This window comes from Homarus americanus, unplaced genomic scaffold (genome assembly GCF_018991925.1).
Source record: "Homarus americanus isolate GMGI-L3 unplaced genomic scaffold, GMGI_Hamer_2.0 scaffold26351, whole genome shotgun sequence".
NCBI classification, from domain to species: Eukaryota; Metazoa; Arthropoda; class Malacostraca; order Decapoda; family Nephropidae; genus Homarus; species Homarus americanus.
Genome location: NW_024724368.1, coordinates 6846303 through 6868103, shown reverse-complemented (window position 1 = coordinate 6868103; position 21801 = coordinate 6846303). Strand labels below are relative to the sequence as shown.

General features: G+C 42.3%; 1 protein-coding gene across 5 annotated transcripts in view; it reads right to left on the bottom strand.

Annotated features, from left to right (window-relative positions):
* Positions 1-1207: 1207 nt before the first annotated feature.
* LOC121864237 (carbohydrate sulfotransferase 11-like) overlaps positions 1208-21801 on the bottom strand; it is a 35640-nt gene continuing 15046 nt past the window's right edge. For all 5 annotated transcript variants that reach the window (XM_042363283.1, XM_042363288.1, XM_042363287.1 and 2 more), the window contains exons 3-8: positions 12708-12865; positions 6416-6589; positions 5851-5982; positions 5172-5400; positions 2330-2458; positions 1208-1573 (exon numbers count right to left, since the gene is read on the bottom strand). In XM_042363283.1, coding sequence (XP_042219217.1) covers positions 1487-1573; positions 2330-2458; positions 5172-5400; positions 5851-5982; positions 6416-6589; positions 12708-12865 — 909 coding nt within the window. In that variant the 3' untranslated portion in view covers positions 1208-1486. The remainder of the gene's footprint in view (positions 1574-2329; positions 2459-5171; positions 5401-5850; positions 5983-6415; positions 6590-12707; positions 12866-21801) is intronic.

Genomic DNA, 21801 nt, shown 5'->3' with positions numbered 1-21801 from the left:
ATGTCATCAGAATACATTATTAACCCTAATGAGTGTTGTTGAGGACTAAAAATAGAGACTTCACTTTTATTTTCAACATTTTATTTTTTTATTACAGATTAGTCTTGTAATATTCATGAATAAATACTTAGAATAACATATAAATAATAGTTTGTTAGTCACTGATGGTAAAATAGTTCATTAGTCATAATAGTCCTGAATAGTTTTTTATTTTTACCATAATAAATAAAAGTTCTTATCAGTCACAAAAATAGGAGTTTGGTAGTCATGAATAGGTAACTGTTTATATCAGTCAAAAACAGTTAATAGTTCGTCAATCACATGTTATTCCTGTCAGTTACATATGGTTAATATTTCACGTCAGTTATAGGACTGGTTCATGTAATAAAGCAAAAACTCTCAAACTACACAACGGTGCTACCCTACGCTGAGGTCGACTGAATATCCCTCAAGGTATCAACAGCTTGAGATGAGTAAGTATTTATTTTTGAGATCACATGAAGATCAGACACCCAAGCTTATTTTACCTGAAGATTTACCACCTTATCGCTACCTCTGGGGGTGAGAGGGGTAGGGTTAGTGTTAAAATGGTTAATCTTAAGGTGAAATAAGCTGGGGTGTCTAATATTCAGGTGATCTAATCATTGACTGTATTGTAGGAAAGTAAAGGCAATGTGGCACCTTTATTTCTTTTGATTATAGAATATCATCCTTCATGCAGCATTTTATTTTACACACACACACACACACTCACACGCCATTGGTAAAGCGTTTCTAATGGTGTTTAGTCTAATTTCGTCGTGAGCAAGTTTCTCCATTAACAATACTGTATTATATGGTAGTCTTGACAACCCCTTAAATGCTGATACACCAGACAGGAACTATGAATAAGTCACTGATTTCCGGTGACTTGCAAGTGTGAATGTTAAACCTTAGTTATGATATTAGGTGGTGATGGTACCCTCTGTTTCAGTCGGTTTACACTTGTATGTATGTCACTGTTTAATTCTGATGCTGAGAACTCTCTCTACCTCTTTAGCTGTTACCATTATCCACATGCACTGGACGCTCTAAACCTAAAACAGCTAATAACCCAGATTTTTTAGAACTTATAGCTAGGAATTCATATCTTAAGTTCACACACCTGTCTGTTACGTAATATTTTTTTGTCATGAACTTGAATTTGAACGTTGTATGACTTATTTCCTCCTATTATAAACATTATGATAGTACTGAGCATTGAATTGGTCGTTGTTTTTGCGCCATCATGTGCCGACTGTGATAAGTACCCCCACCAGCGGCTCGGGCTTAACTAACTAACACATTCACCACCAGCGGCAGTTGTCAGAAATATCACACGTACAGCATGCCCTCATTTTGATTTTTTGTATATAATTTCTACCTGTTGTATAATAGCAATGATAGTGTCGTGAGGAGATGGCATTCCGTAGATGTTGGCTGTACTCTGTGGTCATGCTGGAGAAGATCACTCAGCTGCCATCTTTCTGTAATCCTCATAGTCGTAACCAAAGAGCTCGAAGTCCAGTCGGTACTTTTGATACAGCTGGTCTACCTGTGAGGAGGAATATTGATTTTGTTGAGTGGGGCTTGAGAGTGAGTGATACTTACCTACCCCCATCACCGCCATATCTGGGCAGTAAAGGGTAGTGAAAGTCCAAGTGTGCGCCAGAGTCATCAGCACCAACACAGAGAAGAATGTTAAACCTTTATCTGATTGTGATGCTGATCCTGTCTACTGTTATTAAGTAATGTAATACAATTAGTTTTATTACTATAGTCATCGCTACTACTGCTACTACTACGGGATGCTTAGCTTTTGTTTACTATACAACTTCCTTATTACTACAACTACTAAATTTTTGTACTACTACTTTTTACTTTTTTTTTAAGTGGCCTCCAGCCTCCCCCAATAGCCACACCTTCGCCGCCATTTTATTACCTTAATATTAAATATCCTAATACATAAGTAGCTATCCTATCTGTGTTGAATTAGTTGAGCCGCAGATCTATGCGGCATTCAGTAACTGTAGCCTCATAGTCAATATCTGCAGCTGTTGTCGGCTTTGGGGACGAAGCTCTCGTTCCCCTGAGGGGAACCAATATTTGATACCACTCATACTACTTTCTACTACTACTTACTACCTCCATTTCTACTACTACGAATACTACAACTACTACTACTTCTTACCACTACTGCCACAACATACCTCTTTACAACTACATTACTTATAATCACTCTTTACTTTACTACTTAATACGCCCTCTACTCCTTCAAGCTGTAACAACTCACAACACCACCTTGACTCACCTGGTTGGCTGTGAGCTGAGAGAAATAGGTGCTGGCTATGTCTGAGGTCTTGGTGTTCGATGTCCTGTGTATCCACTCTACTTGTAGGCTGTCCTCCAACCCCAGCTGTTTGATGATATACTGGGAGTCCTGGCCAGCGGCGTCAGGAGGGCAAGAGCGACGATGGACCGTGGTGGAATAGCGGGCAGAGGTTATATGAATTAGTGTTTGGGTTTACTGATTCTGGTTTAAAATTAGTGTGTGTGTGTGTGTGTGTGTGTGTGCGTGTGCGCGTGCGTGTGCGTGCGCGCGCGCGCATTATAAATAAAAAAAAAATATATATATATATCTTGAACATCTGGAATATTGCCTGAATACTCCAATGCTTTTAGTTCTTTTGATAATTTCCAAAAATATTTCTTAGTGTGATTCTTGTCTGTTGTTTATTGAGTGGTGGGGGAGTCATCCGATACATCAGCCATTGTAATTATCAATCATCATGTTAGTCATTGTTTCATCATCTTTTATCTTTTCCCCTTTTTGTTCTACTGTTCGTTTAATGATGAATTGACATAACAAACCTCGTGATGCTTGACTGAAACTCATAATTATTCGTGTGTGAAAATAATGAACTGAAAAAAGCCCTTGTAAAGTTCCAATTGGTTAACGTTACACTATAATATCATCCTAGCAGTAAGGTTGAAACACCTGTAACTAACAATAGGATTTCCTCTCTTAGCTCCACGTCGTTATTGATCCGGTACCATGACGTTATTATCTTGGTAAATAGTAAGGTTTCTCTAACTCATCGGTTAATGATGTAATGAAATACACTGGGCATCACTGTTAGCTACCGTGACGGAGGAGCTGTAGTTAGAATTGTGTCCGCCAGGTGATATAGAGCGTAAAAAAAAACATCCTAAATACCTAGTACATCTGATTTAACTTTCCTTCAAGTACTGGCAGTTCTGATGTGACTTTCTCTGTTCGTAATGGTAAATAGAATACCTCCTCGAATAGGTTAAGAAGAGATGTTTGTCAAGGAATGCACAGCGCCGAGGAGGAGAAAGGGATGATGGCCCAGGAACGAGGCAAAGCGGTGACCCAACTACAAAGGGAGGGAGGGAGGGGGGGAGGGAGACGCTGGCCTATCTTCTGATGTTTAGTGTCTTGAGGGAAATGAAGACGAATATAGGAGGAAGAGGAGCAGAGTCTTGAGTGGGAATGAAGTAAATAAAGTTAAACACACACACACACACACACACACACACACACACACACACACACACGCGCGCGCGCGCGTAAAAGTAATATTAAGAGAGAGGGTAATCGAGAAGAGGCGCTGGGCAGAACAGGTCAGGTAGATGAGCAAGGTGTCAAGGGGCCTGCGCGTAGTTTCTCTCTCGGGTTGCGTAGCTTGGCGAAGTGAAGCCGCAGACTAAACGCACTTTACCTACCAAGGACCTGTTTTGTGTGGCCCCCTGTATGTTTACCTTGTGTATAGTGGAGGCAATTATAGATAGGTTTGTATCTTGAGTACGCTGCCCAACCTCCTGCATACACGGAATTTTCCCAGTGGTTTGTTTTGCCAAATTTTCAAAGCAATTAATTTAGAGGATGGCACTTAGTAATATTTCCTTGTTATTATACTCTACAGGAGCATCATTTAGGAGGCATCACTTATGTATACAGTATTGACTTATTATTATATCTACATTCTACAGCAATATCAAAGTTTTCTACACTATACCGCCTCCTTCCGTAAGTAATGATGTAAACAATACCCACGTGTGTTTAGTTCTGGTAAACCATTGGTAACTTTTGATGGTAATATTTGAATGTGTAAATATCAGAACTCGGGGGGTATATTTTTGCGTCCGTGGTAAGAGGTTTTAAGGGAGTGTTTGAGAGACACTATTAGATTATTTAAGGGGAAATAATATAAACAAAATTGAGTTAGAAAATAAAATAAAGTGAGTTAGAAAAAAAAAGATAGTTAGAAAATAGAAAAACTGATAGAAAATTTATCAAGTTGAGTTAGAAAAGATAAAAATTGAGTTAGGAAAAGAAAAAATCTAGTTAGAAAAATAGAAAAAAAAACAATTGCGTTAGAAACCATCGCCTCCCTCCCTAGAACACACTGCAGCTGGGAACTCAACTAGGAAGAGAAACTTTGTGTAATATTATAGTCGACTCACCTCTCCCATCCTACAACACTGGGGCCAAATAATCCCCGTGTTTTTTTAATACACTTTCACATATGTAAAATTAAATAAAACCAAAGTAACAATTGAGACTTAACAATGACGGGTTTGGTGATGACAGGTATTGAAAAAAACAATTTCCATGTCAAGGTATACTATGGCTTAAGCACCTGTAATAAGGCGGTATGCAAATTGGTCTGTAGTTACCCGAGGATCTTCATTGTGTGAGAGGAATATGGAAGTAATTTTTTATATATTTTTTTTTATTCAATGCTGATGTAGGTTTAAATTTAGGACAAAAAATGTAAGAATTTCTTCCATAATTCAATAATATTTTGAGGGGAATAAATATTATTTTTTAACAAATTGAGACGAGTGTATCATTGGTTTCCTTGGGTGACTGTCAACATACTGAGGAAACTAGGGATGGTCTTTACCTTTTGTAGTTGATATAGCTTAGGTGGGTTCATATAGCTTAGGTGGGTTCATATACATTGGTGGGTTTCAGTATGTCAGGACGATGAATTTACAATGAATATAGCGGTTGTTCCTGAAGAAAGACCATCAAATTTTCATGTTTAATTCTGTTTCAAAGATGGTAGAGAATTATCCGTATTAAACCTTAAGAAAAACACATGAGAACAAACCCCGCCACTCACCTCACTGAAAGTCTCCATCTTGGCAATGACGTTGAACTTCATGACGCAGGGAGAGCAGAGGGCGTAAATTGGCCTCCAGTGGTCGTCGAACTTGGATGAGGGTGAGTTGATAAGATACCTGACGAATTCTCTCCAAGTGGGCTCCGTCTTGTTAGCCAGGGAACGGTCGCTGTCGTCCCGGTATACTCGCACGATGTTCTTGCCGTACATGGTGTAGTAATAGCCGTCCCTGTGAAGCATGCCACCCACCCACCATGCTAGCGTCAGTATTGTTGTCTACATGTACAGTGCCAACCAATGTTTTTTTTTTTGATGAATTTTTTTTAAGAGATCAATAATTATATTGAGATTTCTTTTACGGACTGAATAATTGTATTGATATGTTTCTTAAGAATAGAGGGTGAAGGTAACTTCTTACAATAGTAACCAAATCCTTTGAGAACGAAAGTTTCAGCTTTAACTTTAAGGACGATTTAAGCTGCACTCCTCGGGGGATAAAACTATCGTCCTCAAAGGGTTCAACTTAAACGTTCAGCTTTACTTAGACGCCATTAAGATCGAGTAACGGTCAGACGGCGAGTTAATAAAATTTCATATAATTTCGTAAATAATATTCCACACTAGCGACCAGAAGTGACACCATTGAAAAGTTTGTTAACGAGCACAGCCAGAGACTCACCTGAACATGAGGTCCCTCTGGTAGTCTTCCAGCTTGTCCCTGTAGGCGGAGATTATTCTTTCAAACGGATGACGAACCACCAGGAACTTGAAACTGTTCTTGAACGCTTGCTTCATCTTGCTGGTAGCCGATCTGAGTGAAGACATAATGGGATGTAAACCTCGGTAAATATAAAGCCAGCCGCCAGCACCAGGTAGTGTTGTGGGTGTATGCTGGGATGGGACAACAGATATAAGAGTAACGTGAGGTTTACACCGAGTTTCTCACATCACAATTTACAGCTGTTGTAAACATATATTACTCATAAGTACAGATGAAGAGACAAAACTAAATTAACTTGATATAAAAATCGTAAACAAATAAAAACATTTCCACCGTAAAGCCTCGGTGGGTGTCAGATGTGTTGATAATTGTTGTAACTAAATACTCGCAATATTAATAAAACTGGTTAAATAAGAATTGCAGACTTCCATTGTGGGATCATAGCTGTCGTGGATATCCCTCACTTACCGTTCATTACAGTCGGTGTGTGAGTGACGGGTAAAAGGACAACTGTGTTACTTACTTGGGGTAATAATCCCTCAGCAGACGGTGTAGGCCAATATCCGAGCTGATCTGGTCCTGCGGTGCGTTAGCCAGCTTCAGGAGGTTGAAAACCCAGGTGGAGGAGCCACACTTGGGCACCTTGCAGTACACGAAGTCGTCAGTGGGCACATAGAATAGAGAGTTCCAGTTCAATCTGCAAACGGATAACCCAGGGACTGAGATGAAAGCTTTGTGTAATAGAACTTCCTTCACATTTCCCAGTACTCACAACATTATGTAACATTAACCCTTATATATGCTAACCCTTTGATGGCTAAGTTTTCCCTTTAAGGACCATGGTTTATTAATTTGAGGATGATGGTTTAACCCTTTGATGACGATGAATTAACTCGTTGAGGATGATGGTTTAAACCTTTTTTCCATCTTCAAAACGTTAAGGTTACAATCCCTCGCTCTTGTGTTTTAATTCACTTTATTCTAAATGTTATGTTAATTTTAAGGTTAGGTTAGGTTAGGTTAGGTTTGGTTAGGTTAGATTAGGTTAGGTTAGGTTAGGTTAGGTTAGGTTAGGTTAGGTTAGGTTAGGTTAGGTTAGGTTAGATTAGATTAGAAGGCAAGACACAGGAGTGGAACTACTCATAACACAGGCGACTACTTATGGCTTAGGCTACAGGTGCATGATAAGGCATTGTACTTATTCACTCGAGCATACTTGTTGTTGACGTAGCGAGATATTTATCGATCGACGTGTATAGATTTACGCTGCCTTGTTCTATTATGTGGTCAGTCCCTTACAGGTCTTCTATTACTACTATTTTTATGCATTCAACAGGGGGTGCTATTTAATGTATATATTATTTATTGGTGTAAACTTTCCTCAGTTACCATATGTATCTGGCAGGATTAGATATACATTTAAAAAAAATAATTCAATATAGGTGAACAGATGTACGAAAGTAAGACTGAGAATTGCCGTTCTATTATCCACGCGTGTTTGTTTTCCTCACAAGTAAGTAACCAAACAAGTTTAGGCTCATCTCTTACCGTACTCATCCACTCCGGTATTCAGCACACGACTACTGTATATCATCAACACATCTCGAGACCTCAATAACTTAATTCCTCACTCGACCAATATCTTATTTTTTGGGGCATGTCTCTCCCTCCCACCTTCAATTATTATCATAAATCCTCGTCAGTAGTTTTATCCGTTCTCTTCCCAAATGGCTTTTATCACCCCTCCCATGGATAATTTATTTCGTAAACGATCTGAAATCCTAATTTGTCTTGTTTAGTCGTATCTTGAAGCCTCTCCTATGTGGGTGAAGAGAAGTTGTATTAAGACGCTACCTTGTATTCATTTCTACCAACTCGTCTTTGTCAATGCCGTTTTCACCAGATCATCTCCAACATTAATCATCTATTCATATACTGTTCTCAAATCCCACATCTCATCCATCCCTTTCTCCACCGACCTACACTAACCTACATCGCATCTGTGTTTCTTTACTCGATACAAAGACATAATTGTACCCCGATTGTTAGTGTGGTCTCGTTAGCCTCATGATTGGTTAGTCCACAGGAGTTACAAGTTATAAGTCTCCTCACCAAACACTCTTGGTATACGGTTCTGCCTTTATGTATGTGTATCCTCACTTGCTTATTTCACCTGATGATTAAACGTTCTAACGATACCTAGGGTTGTTAGGTTAGGTTATGAGGTTAGGTTAGGATGGTTTAGTTTAAAGTTAGGGTGGTTAATCTTTTGGTGAAATAAGACTAATTATCATCATTCTCCTTTGTCGATCGTCCAATACAAACAAGGGCAAACGTCGATCACGCCACACAGTCTTGAAGCAACTACATATTTGATTTTCCCACTTTTTATACACGTGAGAAATCTTGCAATCCTTTCTCAGCATCATCACCCCGAGCCATACACCACATCCTACAGTATCTACAAGGAACCTTCCACTCTTATGGTATATCATTGTTGTCGTCTTTCGCTGGGGTGAGAATCTTGGTATTTATTTCGACATTAATCTAAGGAATTGTGTGTCATAATGTCCAGCGGTCACTGTGTGTGTGTGTGTGTGTGTGTGTGTGTGTGTGTGTGTGTGTGTGTGTGTGTGTGTCACCTCCAGGTTTGATCATCTATCACAACCATATCGTTTACTCCACAGTTATTTTACTTCATCAGATACTATTCCTCTCCTGATTTTATTTATTTGTTTATTTATTTTCTAGTTATCGTATTATGTTTACCTTCTGTTTCATATTAACTTTCGATTAAAGCTGAAATTTGGCTTGGAAATGCACATGCATCTCAAAAGTGTTAGGGACGAGGAATTTCTGGAAGTTGGCTCCTGTGGTTCATCCCCCCACCTACCCTCACCTACACCCCCCACCCCCATCCCCCCCATCACCCACCCCCACCCTCAAAGATGGACCTACCTTACGCTTGTTTCTATGCTACTATATTAATATACTACATGTTCTGTGTCACGACTCTTGTTTAGTATTTCTCATTCTTGTCTATGCTCATGTGACGCTATGTTCAATTGTTCATGCATCAATAAAAAGAAAGTTTGTCATGCTACCTGTCACAAAAAATAGATACACTGAGGACTGGTGAAAGGAAAGAAAGACCACTGGATGAAAGGTGTTTTACGACTTGGCAGCACCAGTGAAACGGGTTTAGTGAAGGGAGGGAGGGAGCGGGGAAGGGAAGGAAGGAGGGAGGGAGCGGGGGAGGGAAGGAGGGAGATAGCGGGAGGGCATGCAAGCAGAATGCGTATTATTGTTGATGTTTTGTTGTGTGTGTGAGAGAGAGAGAGAGAGAGAGAGGGCCTGAAGGTGAGGCTGGCCCACTCCACGAGGACACACATGTGAAAGTAAAGATGGAGGAGTGAGAGAGGAAAGGTGGAGGAGGGAGGGGGGAAGGATGGAAGGATGAAGGATTGAGGGAGGAAGGATGGACTATAAAAAAAAAGTTGTTTGTCCGAGAGAGAAAGTGTGTGTGTGTGTGTGTGTGTGTGTGTGTGTGTATTTTGGGTAGTGCAATTGTGTTCTGATGTAACTGTGTTTGTGTTTTTTATCGGTGTGTTTTTTTCTCACGTATATTGTTTGTCCGTTTTTTTGTAATTGTTGGGATTTTGTTGTTGTTGTGTGTATGTGAAGAGATTCAGAGCGAGAAAGCAAAATAACCCACAGGTAAACAGAGAAAAGGTTAAAAAAAAACAAAAAAAAACATGGATCACGTGAAGATTTAACCCCATCTTATTTCACCGAAAGAATAATTACACTAACCTAACCTGAACCCCTGTAGGTGGCGTTAGGGTGTTGAATCATCAGGTAAAATAAACATTGACTGGAGGCTAATCACGTGTGTAAGAGTCATTGGGCGACTCGTACCCTCGATTAATCTTCCCCAGGTAATGATCCTATCCGTCTTTGGAGCTCCGTGAAGTAGGTGAGCGGGAGGGGGTGAGGGGAGTGAGCGTAGCTGGGAGAAATGGGAGGCAAGCAAGCATGAGGTTACCAATTATATGTTGGGGGGGAGGGAGGGAGTGAGTGATGGAGAAGGAAAACCCAGTCTCGGAGGCACAGCAGAACGCACGAGACAAGAATAGATAACAAGGTCGTAGGGAAAAGCGCCTAGTCACTGAGGGAAGGAGGGAGGGAGAAGGTGATTGAGGCAGGGCGTGACGGTCATAAACGCTGTCTGTTTCGTAAGTCTTGCCGTAAATTTTGCCGCCGCCGCTGTTGTTGTTGTCTCTTTTGCGTTACTGAAGGACATGGAGAACCTGAGCAGAGGAGAAAAATGATAGCCGGATCAGGTGACCGCGTTTGTATACGTTAATTGGTTGCTACTAAGACCTTCAGTGGTGGAAGAGTTATGGGGAGTTGATGGTTAATGTTTATATGTGAAGATTTGTAGTAGTAGTAGTAGTAAGTAGTATTAATAGTAGTAGTAAGTTGTAGTAAGTCGTAGTAGTGTGTATTTTAAGATGGACTTGTGGAATAAGCGCTTAACTCTACTGTTTCGTATACTTGCAGATAATGTTTATATGGTGAACAGAGAAGTTGATGGGTGTTTTAATTGCTATAGCCAAGCATATCTTTTCTTGCGTATGACAGTGATGGAGATTTACAACTGTGACTCGCCTTAACATTATAATACAAATTCATAACAGGATTTTTTCTTTACTACTTGGGAGAACGTACCCTGGTGATATTTTCAGTTACACAGACACAACGCCAAAAAAAAAAAGTGAAATTCTGAAACGAGAATGTTTATGTGCGTTCTGTGAATAACTCGGCTCATTGTGGGTGGAAAAAAAATATTGTACAGGAAGAATTAAAATGAGAATGGAAATATGAAAAATTATGTTAGGTGAATGTGCATCATCATCCTGTGAACAAACAACACGGGTATGTGTGGCCAACTCGTAATCAAACAAAATATTTTCAAATATACATCAACTCGTGCAAGTCATTGGTGGTAAGTATTTTTCTTGATGCCACACGACCACTCACTCCTCCAGGCGCAATTTAAATACATGGCAAGCGTTTTCGTCATGTGATGGGGAGGAATAATGAGGATGTGGCTTAATGGGGAGAGAAAGGTAAGGCATTGTGTACAGGAGAAACGGAAATGGGATCCTAATTATTAATGGAATAATTTTAACTCGTGAGAGAATAATTTCCCTTGACAATTAATGATTATTGACAAAGGATATGCAAATGTGTTTAGCTAAAAACCAATACTTCAGAATATTAATTACATGTGTATAGGCAGTGAGTGTACGTTAATATATTCTCGTATATATGTACATACAGTTAAGCAGAGAGATACAAGCACATAGACCTAAAGATCCTGATGCTGATGGAGAAATCGATAAGGAGAGGACGTAGCCTTAACCAAGTCCAGCTTTATATATGAAACAAAAGACATCATGATAAACACACAATTTTTATCGACATCTTAATTCAAGGCGCTGAAGTTATTAGTGACGTCAGGGTAATGGAGGGAAGCATGACGTTAAGTGGTGGTGTAAGATGAGAGATATCGGTAAGTGAGGGGGAGTGAGGAGAGGTAATGAGGTAGGTGGGAGGTAAACAAGGGAATAACCTGCAAAATGTTCGTGTGTGTGAGGAGCTGGGGTGAGGGGGATGGAGGGGGTGTTACATGTCAAAAAAAAAACCTAGTCTTGATAACTCCCTCACCTGACTGGATATTTTATGGCTTATTACAGTAACCAGTTAAGTTGAAGCTGTTGTCAGATGCTGTCTTAGGGGGTGATGGACTTGAAAGTGATTCCTAACAACTAGGTGATACTTCATTATGGTGTGTAGTCTACGTAGAGTTATATGGCGAGTCGACCGCCCGTATTATTAAACAACATCTTCCCTTGAAGAGAGTTCGTCGTGTTTCAACGATTTTAAACTAAATGAGTCTGAGGACCGCAGTACTGTACTTAACAGAATTGATTGTGGCGGTAAATTAATTCTAATGTATAAATTGTTAGTAGATTAGTTATTTACCGATATTAATTAAAATCGGGTGCTGGGAAGATATTGTTTTTCAGAGCGTATAACAGTGTTTTGACTATAGTGAAGATACTGTGATAATGGTTTCTCAGTTATTGTGGAGAGAATAGCAGGGAAGTATCGCATTGATGTTAAAGTGAACATTCTATTTACATCATCCGAAGTTTAAATCAAGTGGGTCCTTTTCATTCAGATTTCTACCACTATTTTTAATAAGTTTTTCACCGGTAATGAGAATTTAGCTACAAAATACTCTAATTCAATGAATTCTGAGAGATGAGAGACCTGGGATCTTATTCACCACACCTCCGTCCATCGTGGAAAAATTTCGCTCTTAAGCATTTTCTCTCTCTCGAGGTATAAGACACTGAGGCGTGACACTTAGGTCTATAACTGCTAATTAATACTCCAACTGAGACTATAAGTAGGTCAGTCTAACCCACAGATCAAGCTTAAGGTTAACCTATAAGATTCTATAAGCTTGAATTTCTCATACCTACGAAACTTCACTTTCTATCAAGCTTCTTCATATAGAGGTCGTTGGGGGATGACTATTCACTTCTAACCTTCTAAAATGTGGGTCGTTTCTTTTCTCAAGTTGTAAATCGGGCAGCTGAACTTTTTTTTGGTTTACAACACTCTGTCATGAAGCTTGTGTGGGTGGGGTTCAGTTCACCTTCGCCTCCATTATTATATTACGTACTATAGTCACACACACACACACACACACACACACACACACACACACAAACCTTTACCTCTTGAGTGTGAACCAATCAGAATACTGTAGTTTCTCTTGTTGATGGTCTGAGCGTCTGATGTACTCGTCCTGGCTCATGTAGATGTCGTAGGTTTTACACACCTCATGAGCCTCTATCGCCCGCTGTTGATACTCCTTACGTAGGCTGGCCTCATTCTGTCCACGAGAAAATGTATAGGGTTACGACACACACACACTAGCAACTAGGGTGTATTATGTATGGGTGTATAGATGTATAGTTGCAGTGTATGCGGTGTATGGTTGCGTTGTGTGGGTGTATGAATGAAAGGTTTTATGTATGCGGTGTATGGTTGCGTTGTGTGGGTGTATGAATGAAAGGTTTTATGTATGCGGTGTATGGTTGTGGTGTCTGCATATATGACTTAATTTACAGATATTGTAAATTGGTGTATGAATAAAGGGTGTATATTATGATTTAGTATACAGGAACTATGTATGGATACACAAATACGTTAAAGGAAATACTTGACCCTGGAAGTACAAAATGGAAGAAAAAAAAATTACTTCTCTTCTGAATAACAAATATAAGGGACATTTATCACGAAGCGGAAGTTATGTATGCTATCTGAGCTCTACACAAACTGTTTACTCTTCACGCTTGAGGTCCCCAACTCGAGGGGTTTACTTTTTAGTGTAACTCTAATAGAATCTTACAATATACAAGGGAAACGAGGAAACAAGAGAGCTTAACAAGAAAAACAAGAAGACAAGAGAGTTTAACAAGAGAAACAAGAGAGCTTAACAAGGGAACAAGAGAGCTTAACAAGGAAACAAGAGAGCTTAACAAGGAAACAAGAGAGCTTAACGAGGAAACATGAGAGCTTAACAAGGAAACAAGGAAACAAGAGAGCTTAACATGTTAGTCCCAGTCCTGAAGTTCTTGTTTCCATCGTCTTTATATGCCAGTTTATTTAGTAGTAAACATGGGGTCGAGATATTCTGGAGGACACAGTTTATGAATATGCAATTTACACTCGCCACACCTAACTCCTGAAGTCTTGTTTGTCGTTCATGAAGCTTCAGTACACACACACACACACACACACACACACACACACACACAGAGAGCAGGTGACACGGGAATAATTTGTCGAAAAGATATAATTCTTAGTGATTTTTCGCCCCTTTCTACGATTACTGATATTGCATTTATTTCCTCTACTTGCCATTGCTTAAATTTCTTCTACATCGTGTTTATGATTGCTGTCATCTGCTTCTCCCTGTTCTTTATCTCACACAGCTGCCGGGGATTATCATTAGCTAGGGACATGAGGAAGATGGCCGTGGAATTCTAACAAAAGATTCTTTAGAAAATCACTATCAAAGTTCTCTCTTGCTAGTTAATCCATCTTCATTGTCCTCGAGCATAAAAGCTTAAGTATTTTCACCATCGTGCAGTATGACGTCGGCAGATTCTTCACTATCACAACAGAAACGCCGTAAAAACAGAAGGAAACCGCTGCACTGCCTTCAAGAACACCACAACACTGTCTCTATGCATGAGGTGAAATTTACTTGATGATAGGGCAAACCAACTGCTTGTACGATGGAGCCGTAACTTTGACAATTAATTCTGAACGACACTGTGAAAGCGTTGTTTATAGTGGCCATTGTCGGAGATGTGTTGGCTGATGGAACCTTTCTTTCATGCTGTAGGAGGAGAGTTGTTACTTGTCGGGATCACCTGATGAACACAACCTGCTACCGCGGCGGCACCTTGACGCTTGATGTTATCTTCTGATCTTAATTGTGGATGACGTTAGTGTTGAGTATGAACTTTGGTACCTCTCATACTGGTGGTGGCTGAGTGGGATACTACACTCGCCTAATGTCCTTAAGAGTAACTGGTTCGAGCTATTTGTATGTACCCAATACTCGGAAATATACTATTATTATTATTATTATTATTATTATTATTATTATTATTATTATTATTATTATTATTATTATTATTATTATTATTACACAGGGAGAGGGACAGAGGGGCGGAAAGATAGTTGGAGTGGCAGTGAGGTGGAGATATAAAGTGATAAGTTATTGCTCCAGACGACCTTAATAGCCCTATCTTATTCTTATCACCAGCACCCCCTCCTTTTACCCCTCCTCCTCCTTTTACTCCTCCCCCTCCCCGTCCTTCTCCCCCTCCTTCTCTATCCTCTCCTACCGCCCGGACACCTAAACAAGAAAGGAGATCAAAATTATAGTAAGATTGATTAATACTAAAACTTATTATAATTGCTTCATGTATTAACAATACCAGTAACTATAATAAGAATTTTGAATAGGATAAAAAAAGGGTGACTAGTAATAATACTGACTGTGACGATAAAACTACTACTACTACTGCTACTACTACTACGACTACTACTACTACTTTTATTTTTTTTTTTTTTTTAACAATGGCATCCAGCCTCCCCCAATAGCCACACCTTCGCCACCATTTAATTACCTTAATATTAAATATCCTAATACATAAGTAGCCATCCTATCTGTGTTAAATTAGTTGAGCCGCAGATCTATGCGGCATTCAGTGACAGTAGCCTCATAGTCAATATCTGCAGCAGTTGTCGGAGTTGGGGCAGAAGCTCTCGTTCCCCTGAGGCAGAGCAAAGCCGACCGAAGGAGAGAGAAAGACAGTCGACATCTCACCCAGGCTGTAACATAACTTCTGGGCTGCTGCTTCTGTTCGGAGATCAACTCCGCTAGTCTGGCGTAGAAACATCTTGCACTTGGTCCCATCCCACCAGAGGTTGTGAACACTAGAGGAGTGAAGCTGCCTTGATCAACGTTTTGAATTCTCTCCCCATATGCCCTTCTCTTGCCGTTCTTGTTCCTCCTTTTTGCAGCATCGAGAGCTAGGTTACGGTGACATGCGGCCATGGGATAAAAAATCCTGATGGTCGAAATAAAGCTCGCTGTCCCCGCGTCCAGAATCCTCGAGCACTGACGTCCACACGGGCTTCGTTAGATGTGTTTGAAGTCCTGTGTTGGAAGATGTCACCGCCCAATGGAAGGAGGGTCGGTTCTACCATGACATCCCGGCAGATTTCCTTCAACATATTTGCTGTGAGATCCCTTACCTCGTCATGCCTCATGCATGTGAAGCCCCCCTTCTTGCACACCATGGCGTGATCGCCATCATAGGAAGAGCCACACACGCATTGGGAGGGCAAACCTTCTACTGGCCGACCGTACCTTAGAGCAATGGCATCTGTAAATTCTTGTTTATTAAGACTGAAACGATTTGCCCTTATCGGTAACGTAGTTAACCAGTTCGAGGCGCCCACCTCCTGCGCTATAGCTATTTTTTTTTTTCAAATTTTCTGGTACCTGCAGCAATAGTTGCTGCAACTTATCATTTTGGCAGTGCTGTCGATCTGTCGTAATGGACCTACGAATCTTATTTACTTCACTGATATCCACTTCCCCTGTTGCATTCTGGGCTATTATGTGGTCCGTGAGGGGTGCCGTGAGCTTAAGTGAATTTTGATGTTCAGTGGCAGCAATCTCCTCTGGATTTGTTAGTCCCATCCCTCCCAGTCTTGGTGGAAGTACAAGAAGTGCTCTTTCTGCTGGGGTTAAGTCAGGGTGTTTCACTAATTTGGGAATGAACTTGACACTGATAGCTTCTTCCAGAGGGTGGAGGAGGGGTCCGATATCAGGGATAGTACGCATCAGGTAGTTCCAGCGATGCTTGACTCCATGGGTGAATGCAGCAAAGGCCGCATGTGGCTCTGTGTTAGCAATCTCAGACAGAGCTTGGATTTCACTAACCCACTCATTCACCTTTCCCGCTACGTACTCGGTCTTGAAGTCCGTAGTGCCAATTACTGCGCCTAGATGTCTTTGGCCGTCCTTAGTTATTTTGACCTCACTTCCGCCAAAAACCTCCAATGCCCGTTCATAATGTTCTGGCTTCACGATGAGGAAGGACTTGCTGGCGTTTGGGTGGTACCCTATTTGTGGACCTCGCGATGTTACCAAGTCCCACCACTTTTTGATGCCCTCCACTTTTCCTGCTCCTGTAAGGTCATCAGCATATGCCACTTGTTTGACCCCAGTTGTTTCAAATTTTATTTCTTGTTGGAGCACTGATAGGCCAATTGCATACATTGCCATTGCAACAGGGTCCCCCTGTGTTGTTCCCTCGGTTGACTGTAAGATGGTATCACCTCTTAGAGCCTTGTTGTTTACTATGTAGAGGTCTGATGGATTCCTATACGAATTTTCAACATACATCGCAAAGCTTGGACACTTGATCTTGATGTTGTGCAGTGCAGCCTTGCGGTTAAGTATGTTGAATGCGTTTGAAGCATCCACCAGGAGAACGGCCTCACAATCACGCTGCTCAAATATCAATCTCATGGCGTGAATGGCAGCCTCCCCACCAGCCTGGTGGCCAGCACACACTTGTAGGTTCCCTGCTGCTGCCCTGACATCATCCTTTACCACCTCCATTATGCATTTTCCGATGATCCGCCTCAGCACTTCCCCCACCCCTATAGGTCTACATCCTGGTTTCTTTTCCAGAGGAATAAGGCGGCAGGCCGTCAGGGCCTGGAGGTGTTGGCAGCAAGAGGATGCAAGCTTTCTTGCTACTCCACTAATACCACACTTCGACCTTAATACTACTGCTACTACTACTACTACTACTACTACTTTAAATAGTGGCCTCCAGCCTCCCCCAATAGCCACACCTTCGCCACCATTTATTTACCTTAATATTAAATATCCTAATACATAAGAAGCTATCCTATCTGTGTTAAATTAGTTGAGCCGCAGATCTATGCGGCATTCAGTGACTGTAGCCTCATAGTCAATATCTGCAGCAGTTGTCGGAGTAGGGGCAGAAGCTCTCGTTCCCCTGAGGCAGAGCAAAGCCGACCGAAGGAGAGAGAAGGACAGTCGACATCTCATCCAGGCTGTAACATAACTTCTGGGCTGCTGCTTCTGTTCGGAGATCAACTCCGCGAGTCTGGCGTAGAAACATCTTGCACTTGGGCCCATCCCACCAGAGGTTGTGAACACTAGAGGAGTGAAGCTGCCTTGATCAACGTTTTGAATTCTCTCCCCATATGCCCTTCTCTTGTCGTTCTCATTCCTCCTATGTGCAGCATCGAGAGCTAGGTTACGGTGACAAGCGGCCATGGGATCAAAAATCCTGATGTCGAAGAAAGCTCGCTGTCCCCGCGTCCAGAATCCTCGAGCACTGACGTCCACACGGGCTTCGTTAGATGTGTTTGAAGTCCTGTGTTGGAAGATCTCGCCATCCAATGGAAGGAGGGTCGGTTCTACCATGACGTCCCGGCAGATTTCCTTCAACATATTTGCTGTGAGATCCCTTACCTCGTCATGCCTCATGCATATGAAGCCCCCCTTCTTGCAGACCATGGCGTGATCGCCATCATAGGAAGAGCCACACACGCATTGGGAGGGCAAACCATCTACTGGCCAACCGTACCTTAGAGCAATGGCATCTGTAAATTCTTGTTTGTTAAGGCTGAAACCATTTGCCCTTATCGGTAACGTAGTTAACCAGTTCGAGGCGCCCACCTCCTGCGCTATAGCTACTTTTTTTGTCAAATTTTCTGGAACCTGCAGCAATAGTTGCTGCAACATGTCATTTTGGCAGTGCTGCCGATCTGTTGTAATGGACCTACGGATCTTATTTACTTCGCTGGTGTCCACTTCCCCTGTTGCATTCTGGGCTATTATGTGGTCAGTGAGGGCTGCTGTGAGCTTAAGTGAATTTTGATGTTCAGTGTCAGCAATCTCCTCTAGATTAGTTAGTCCCATCCCTCCCAGTCTTGGTGGAAGTGCAAGAAGTGTTCTTTCTGCTGGGGTTAAGTCAGGGTGTTTCACTAGTTTGGGAATGAACTTGACACTGATAGCTTCTTCCAGAGGGTGGAGGAGGGGTCCGATCTCAGGGATGGTACGCATCAGGTAGTTCCAGCGATGCTTGACTCCATGGGTGAATGCTGCAAAGGCCGCATGTGGCTCTGTGTTAGCAATCTCAGACAGAGCTTGGATTTCGCTAACCCACTCATTCACCTTTCCCGCTACGTACTCGGTCTTGAAGTCCGTAGTGCCAATTACTGCGCCTAGATGTCTTTGGCCGTCCTTAGTTATTTTGACCTCACTTCCGCCAAAAACCTCCAATGCCCGTTCATAATGTTCTGGCTTCACGATGAGGAAGGACTTGCTGGCGTTTGGGTGGTACCCTATTTGTGGACCTCGCGATGTTACCAAGTCCCACCACTTTTTGATGCCCTCCACTTTTCCTGCTCCTGTAAGGTCATCAGCATATGCCACTTGTTTGACCCTAGTTGTTTCAAATTTTATTTCTTGTTGGAGCACTGATAGGCCAATTGCATACATTGCCATTGCAACGGGATCCCCCTGTGTTGTTCCCTCGGTCGACTGTAGGATGGTATCACCTCGTAGAGCCTTGTTGTTTACTATGTAGAGGTCTGAAGGATTCTTATACGAATTTTCAACATACATCGCAAAGCTTGGACACTTGATCTTGATGTTGTGCAGTGCAGCCTTGCGGTTAAGTATGTTGAATGCGTTTGAAGCATCCACCAGGAGAACGGCCTCACAATCACGCTGCTCAAATATCAATCTCATGGCGTGAATGGCCGCCTCCCCACCAGCCTGGTGGCCAGCACACACTTGTAGGTTCCCTGCTGCTGCCCTGACATTGTCCTTTACCACCTCTATTATGCACTTTCCGATGATCCGCCTCAGCACTTCCCCCACCCCTATCGGTCTACATCCTGGTTTCTTTTCCAGAGGAATAAGTCGGCAGGCCGTCAGGGCCTGGAGGTGATGGCAGTAAGAGGATGCAGGCTTTCTTGCAAGGGCGGCAATGGCAGTGCAGAGATCGCTTGCTACAGGGCCGAACTTGTTTGTGCTGAGGATGACTCTCCAACCGTTTGCATCCAGATCTGAAGGGCCGGCTCCTCCTCGAGTCTTCAGTGCCTTTTTCCACACCATTTCTCCTGTTATTTTCTCGAACAGGACAGCATTTGGTGGGATATAGTCACCCTGGAACCTGATGCCTTCATCTTCGCTTGCAGGGGGATGTTTCTCTTTCAATAGTTTTAATGTCTCTCTGTTTATTAGCATCACCCCACCGGAGGATTCCTGTGTGAGAGATCTTACCGCGAGAGACACTTTTCCCACACGCATTTTGTTTCCAAATTTTCTTGCCACGTCATCGGTGTTTTGCTTTCCGTCACCCGTAAATTTTAGTATCTCCTGCAGTGTTCTTGCTTCACATAGGAGATCATCTAGGGCCCCAATCTGCCACATTGTCAATCTTCTCTTCATTGCTGCCACATTTTCTTTGTGCTTAGCCTTTGTGTGTGTCCTCTGACAAAATAGATGTGGTATTATTGCCAGTATTTGAAGAGCTAGGGGGGCGAGGAAGCGGTCCTGAGTGTAATCAGTCATGAAGCGAGTCATCTCCCGAATCATTTCTTTGGTGGCCGCACACTTGGGTGGTTCAAATAAGTTAGCGGGCGACCACTTGACAATTTCTGAGTAGGTTTCTTTGACCCATACGTCTGCATTTTCCATCGACATGCCATTCCACTGAGGCGGCTGTCTCTCATTCTCCTCGTGGACACCTGCTACTAAGGGAACAGCATTTATTAGTACTACATTTTCGGGTTGAGTAGACTCACTGCTATCATTTCGGATATCATCGGGTAGTTGGGTCCCGGCGATATCCACTGTGGCCACCTGTGTCGGCTCCCTGCGACCTTGGTTCCGACACTGGTCTAGCTTCCTGCAATCCACACAAGGTCGGTTGTTTCTCGCACAAACACAATTTGTGCAGTTTTGGTTCGGGCTAGCACAGACGCAGCAAAGAATGTTACCAGGCATAGTGAACAGCACCTTGGGCGACGGTAACGTCCGCCTCCGAACATCTGATTTAGTCCCAGGCACAAGATTATACTGGTTCTTATGAGGGAAGGGCGGAGAGATGACAGGCTGGACTGCTGTGTCCAGGTAGTAGGGGCATACGTTCGCTCGTGGGTGTGTAGGCTACCCCCCCCTCCCTTATAGCGACCATCATACATCAGAATGATACACTATGGACAAGAGTTTGTCACACCAGGCACTTGTTTATATATCCTTGGCACAAATAACCACTATTTATATGGTCTCACTGGTGTAATATCAGTTATGTATACTCACTTGGTTCGTCGAGACCCTACATTAAGTGTCCGTTACTATGGTGGGGGTGGGGGCGACCGCATGGGCAGCACTCTCGGCCCCATAGGGGCGATAGTCTCGGGACCACCCCTGTCAAAGTAGGCCTAACGACACTGACCTTGGCGCCGAGCCTCCTCATTATCCCACCACCGACCCAGCACAGGTCACCACTCACTTGGAGAACGCCGGTGAACACACGGAATATTTACAATTTATGCCGTAAGGGATGAGAAGAAATCTTGGGTGGCAATGCTTAGGGTGACATCCGATATTCACGGACACATTGTCAAATTCCCGCTCCCACACAGCGAGTATGTCCCCACCAATAACACTTTAGATCAGGGGGGATGGTCCACGACACCCACGCCGCGCTGGCCGTACTACGTACTACTACTACTACTACTATTTTAGTACAGAGGTAAAATAAATCAAAATAAAACTCGCCACCATGACCCTCCTCGAAACCTTTCAACGTAACGAATCAATTTTAATAATTTTTTTTTACACTTGGCTGAGAAAACGTCTCTCTCTCTCTCTCTCTCTCTCTCTCTCTCTCTCTCTCTCTCTCTCTCTCTCTCTCTCTCTCTCTCTCTCTCTCTCACACATTCAACCCCGACTCATTGTTTGCTTTCAAGATATTAGTGAAGGTCCCAGAGACTCTCCTTTTGGTGCTTCATGTTGTGCTGGTCAGAGCATCCTTGAGCCAACAGCCACTTTCTCCCGTGAGTAGTGAGGTCACCATGGGACGCCTCTTCATATACTTCGAAACCTTCAAGTATATCCTTCAAAATTTTTCATAATAATTTTTAAATGTGAATGTATAATGTATAATGTATAATGTATAA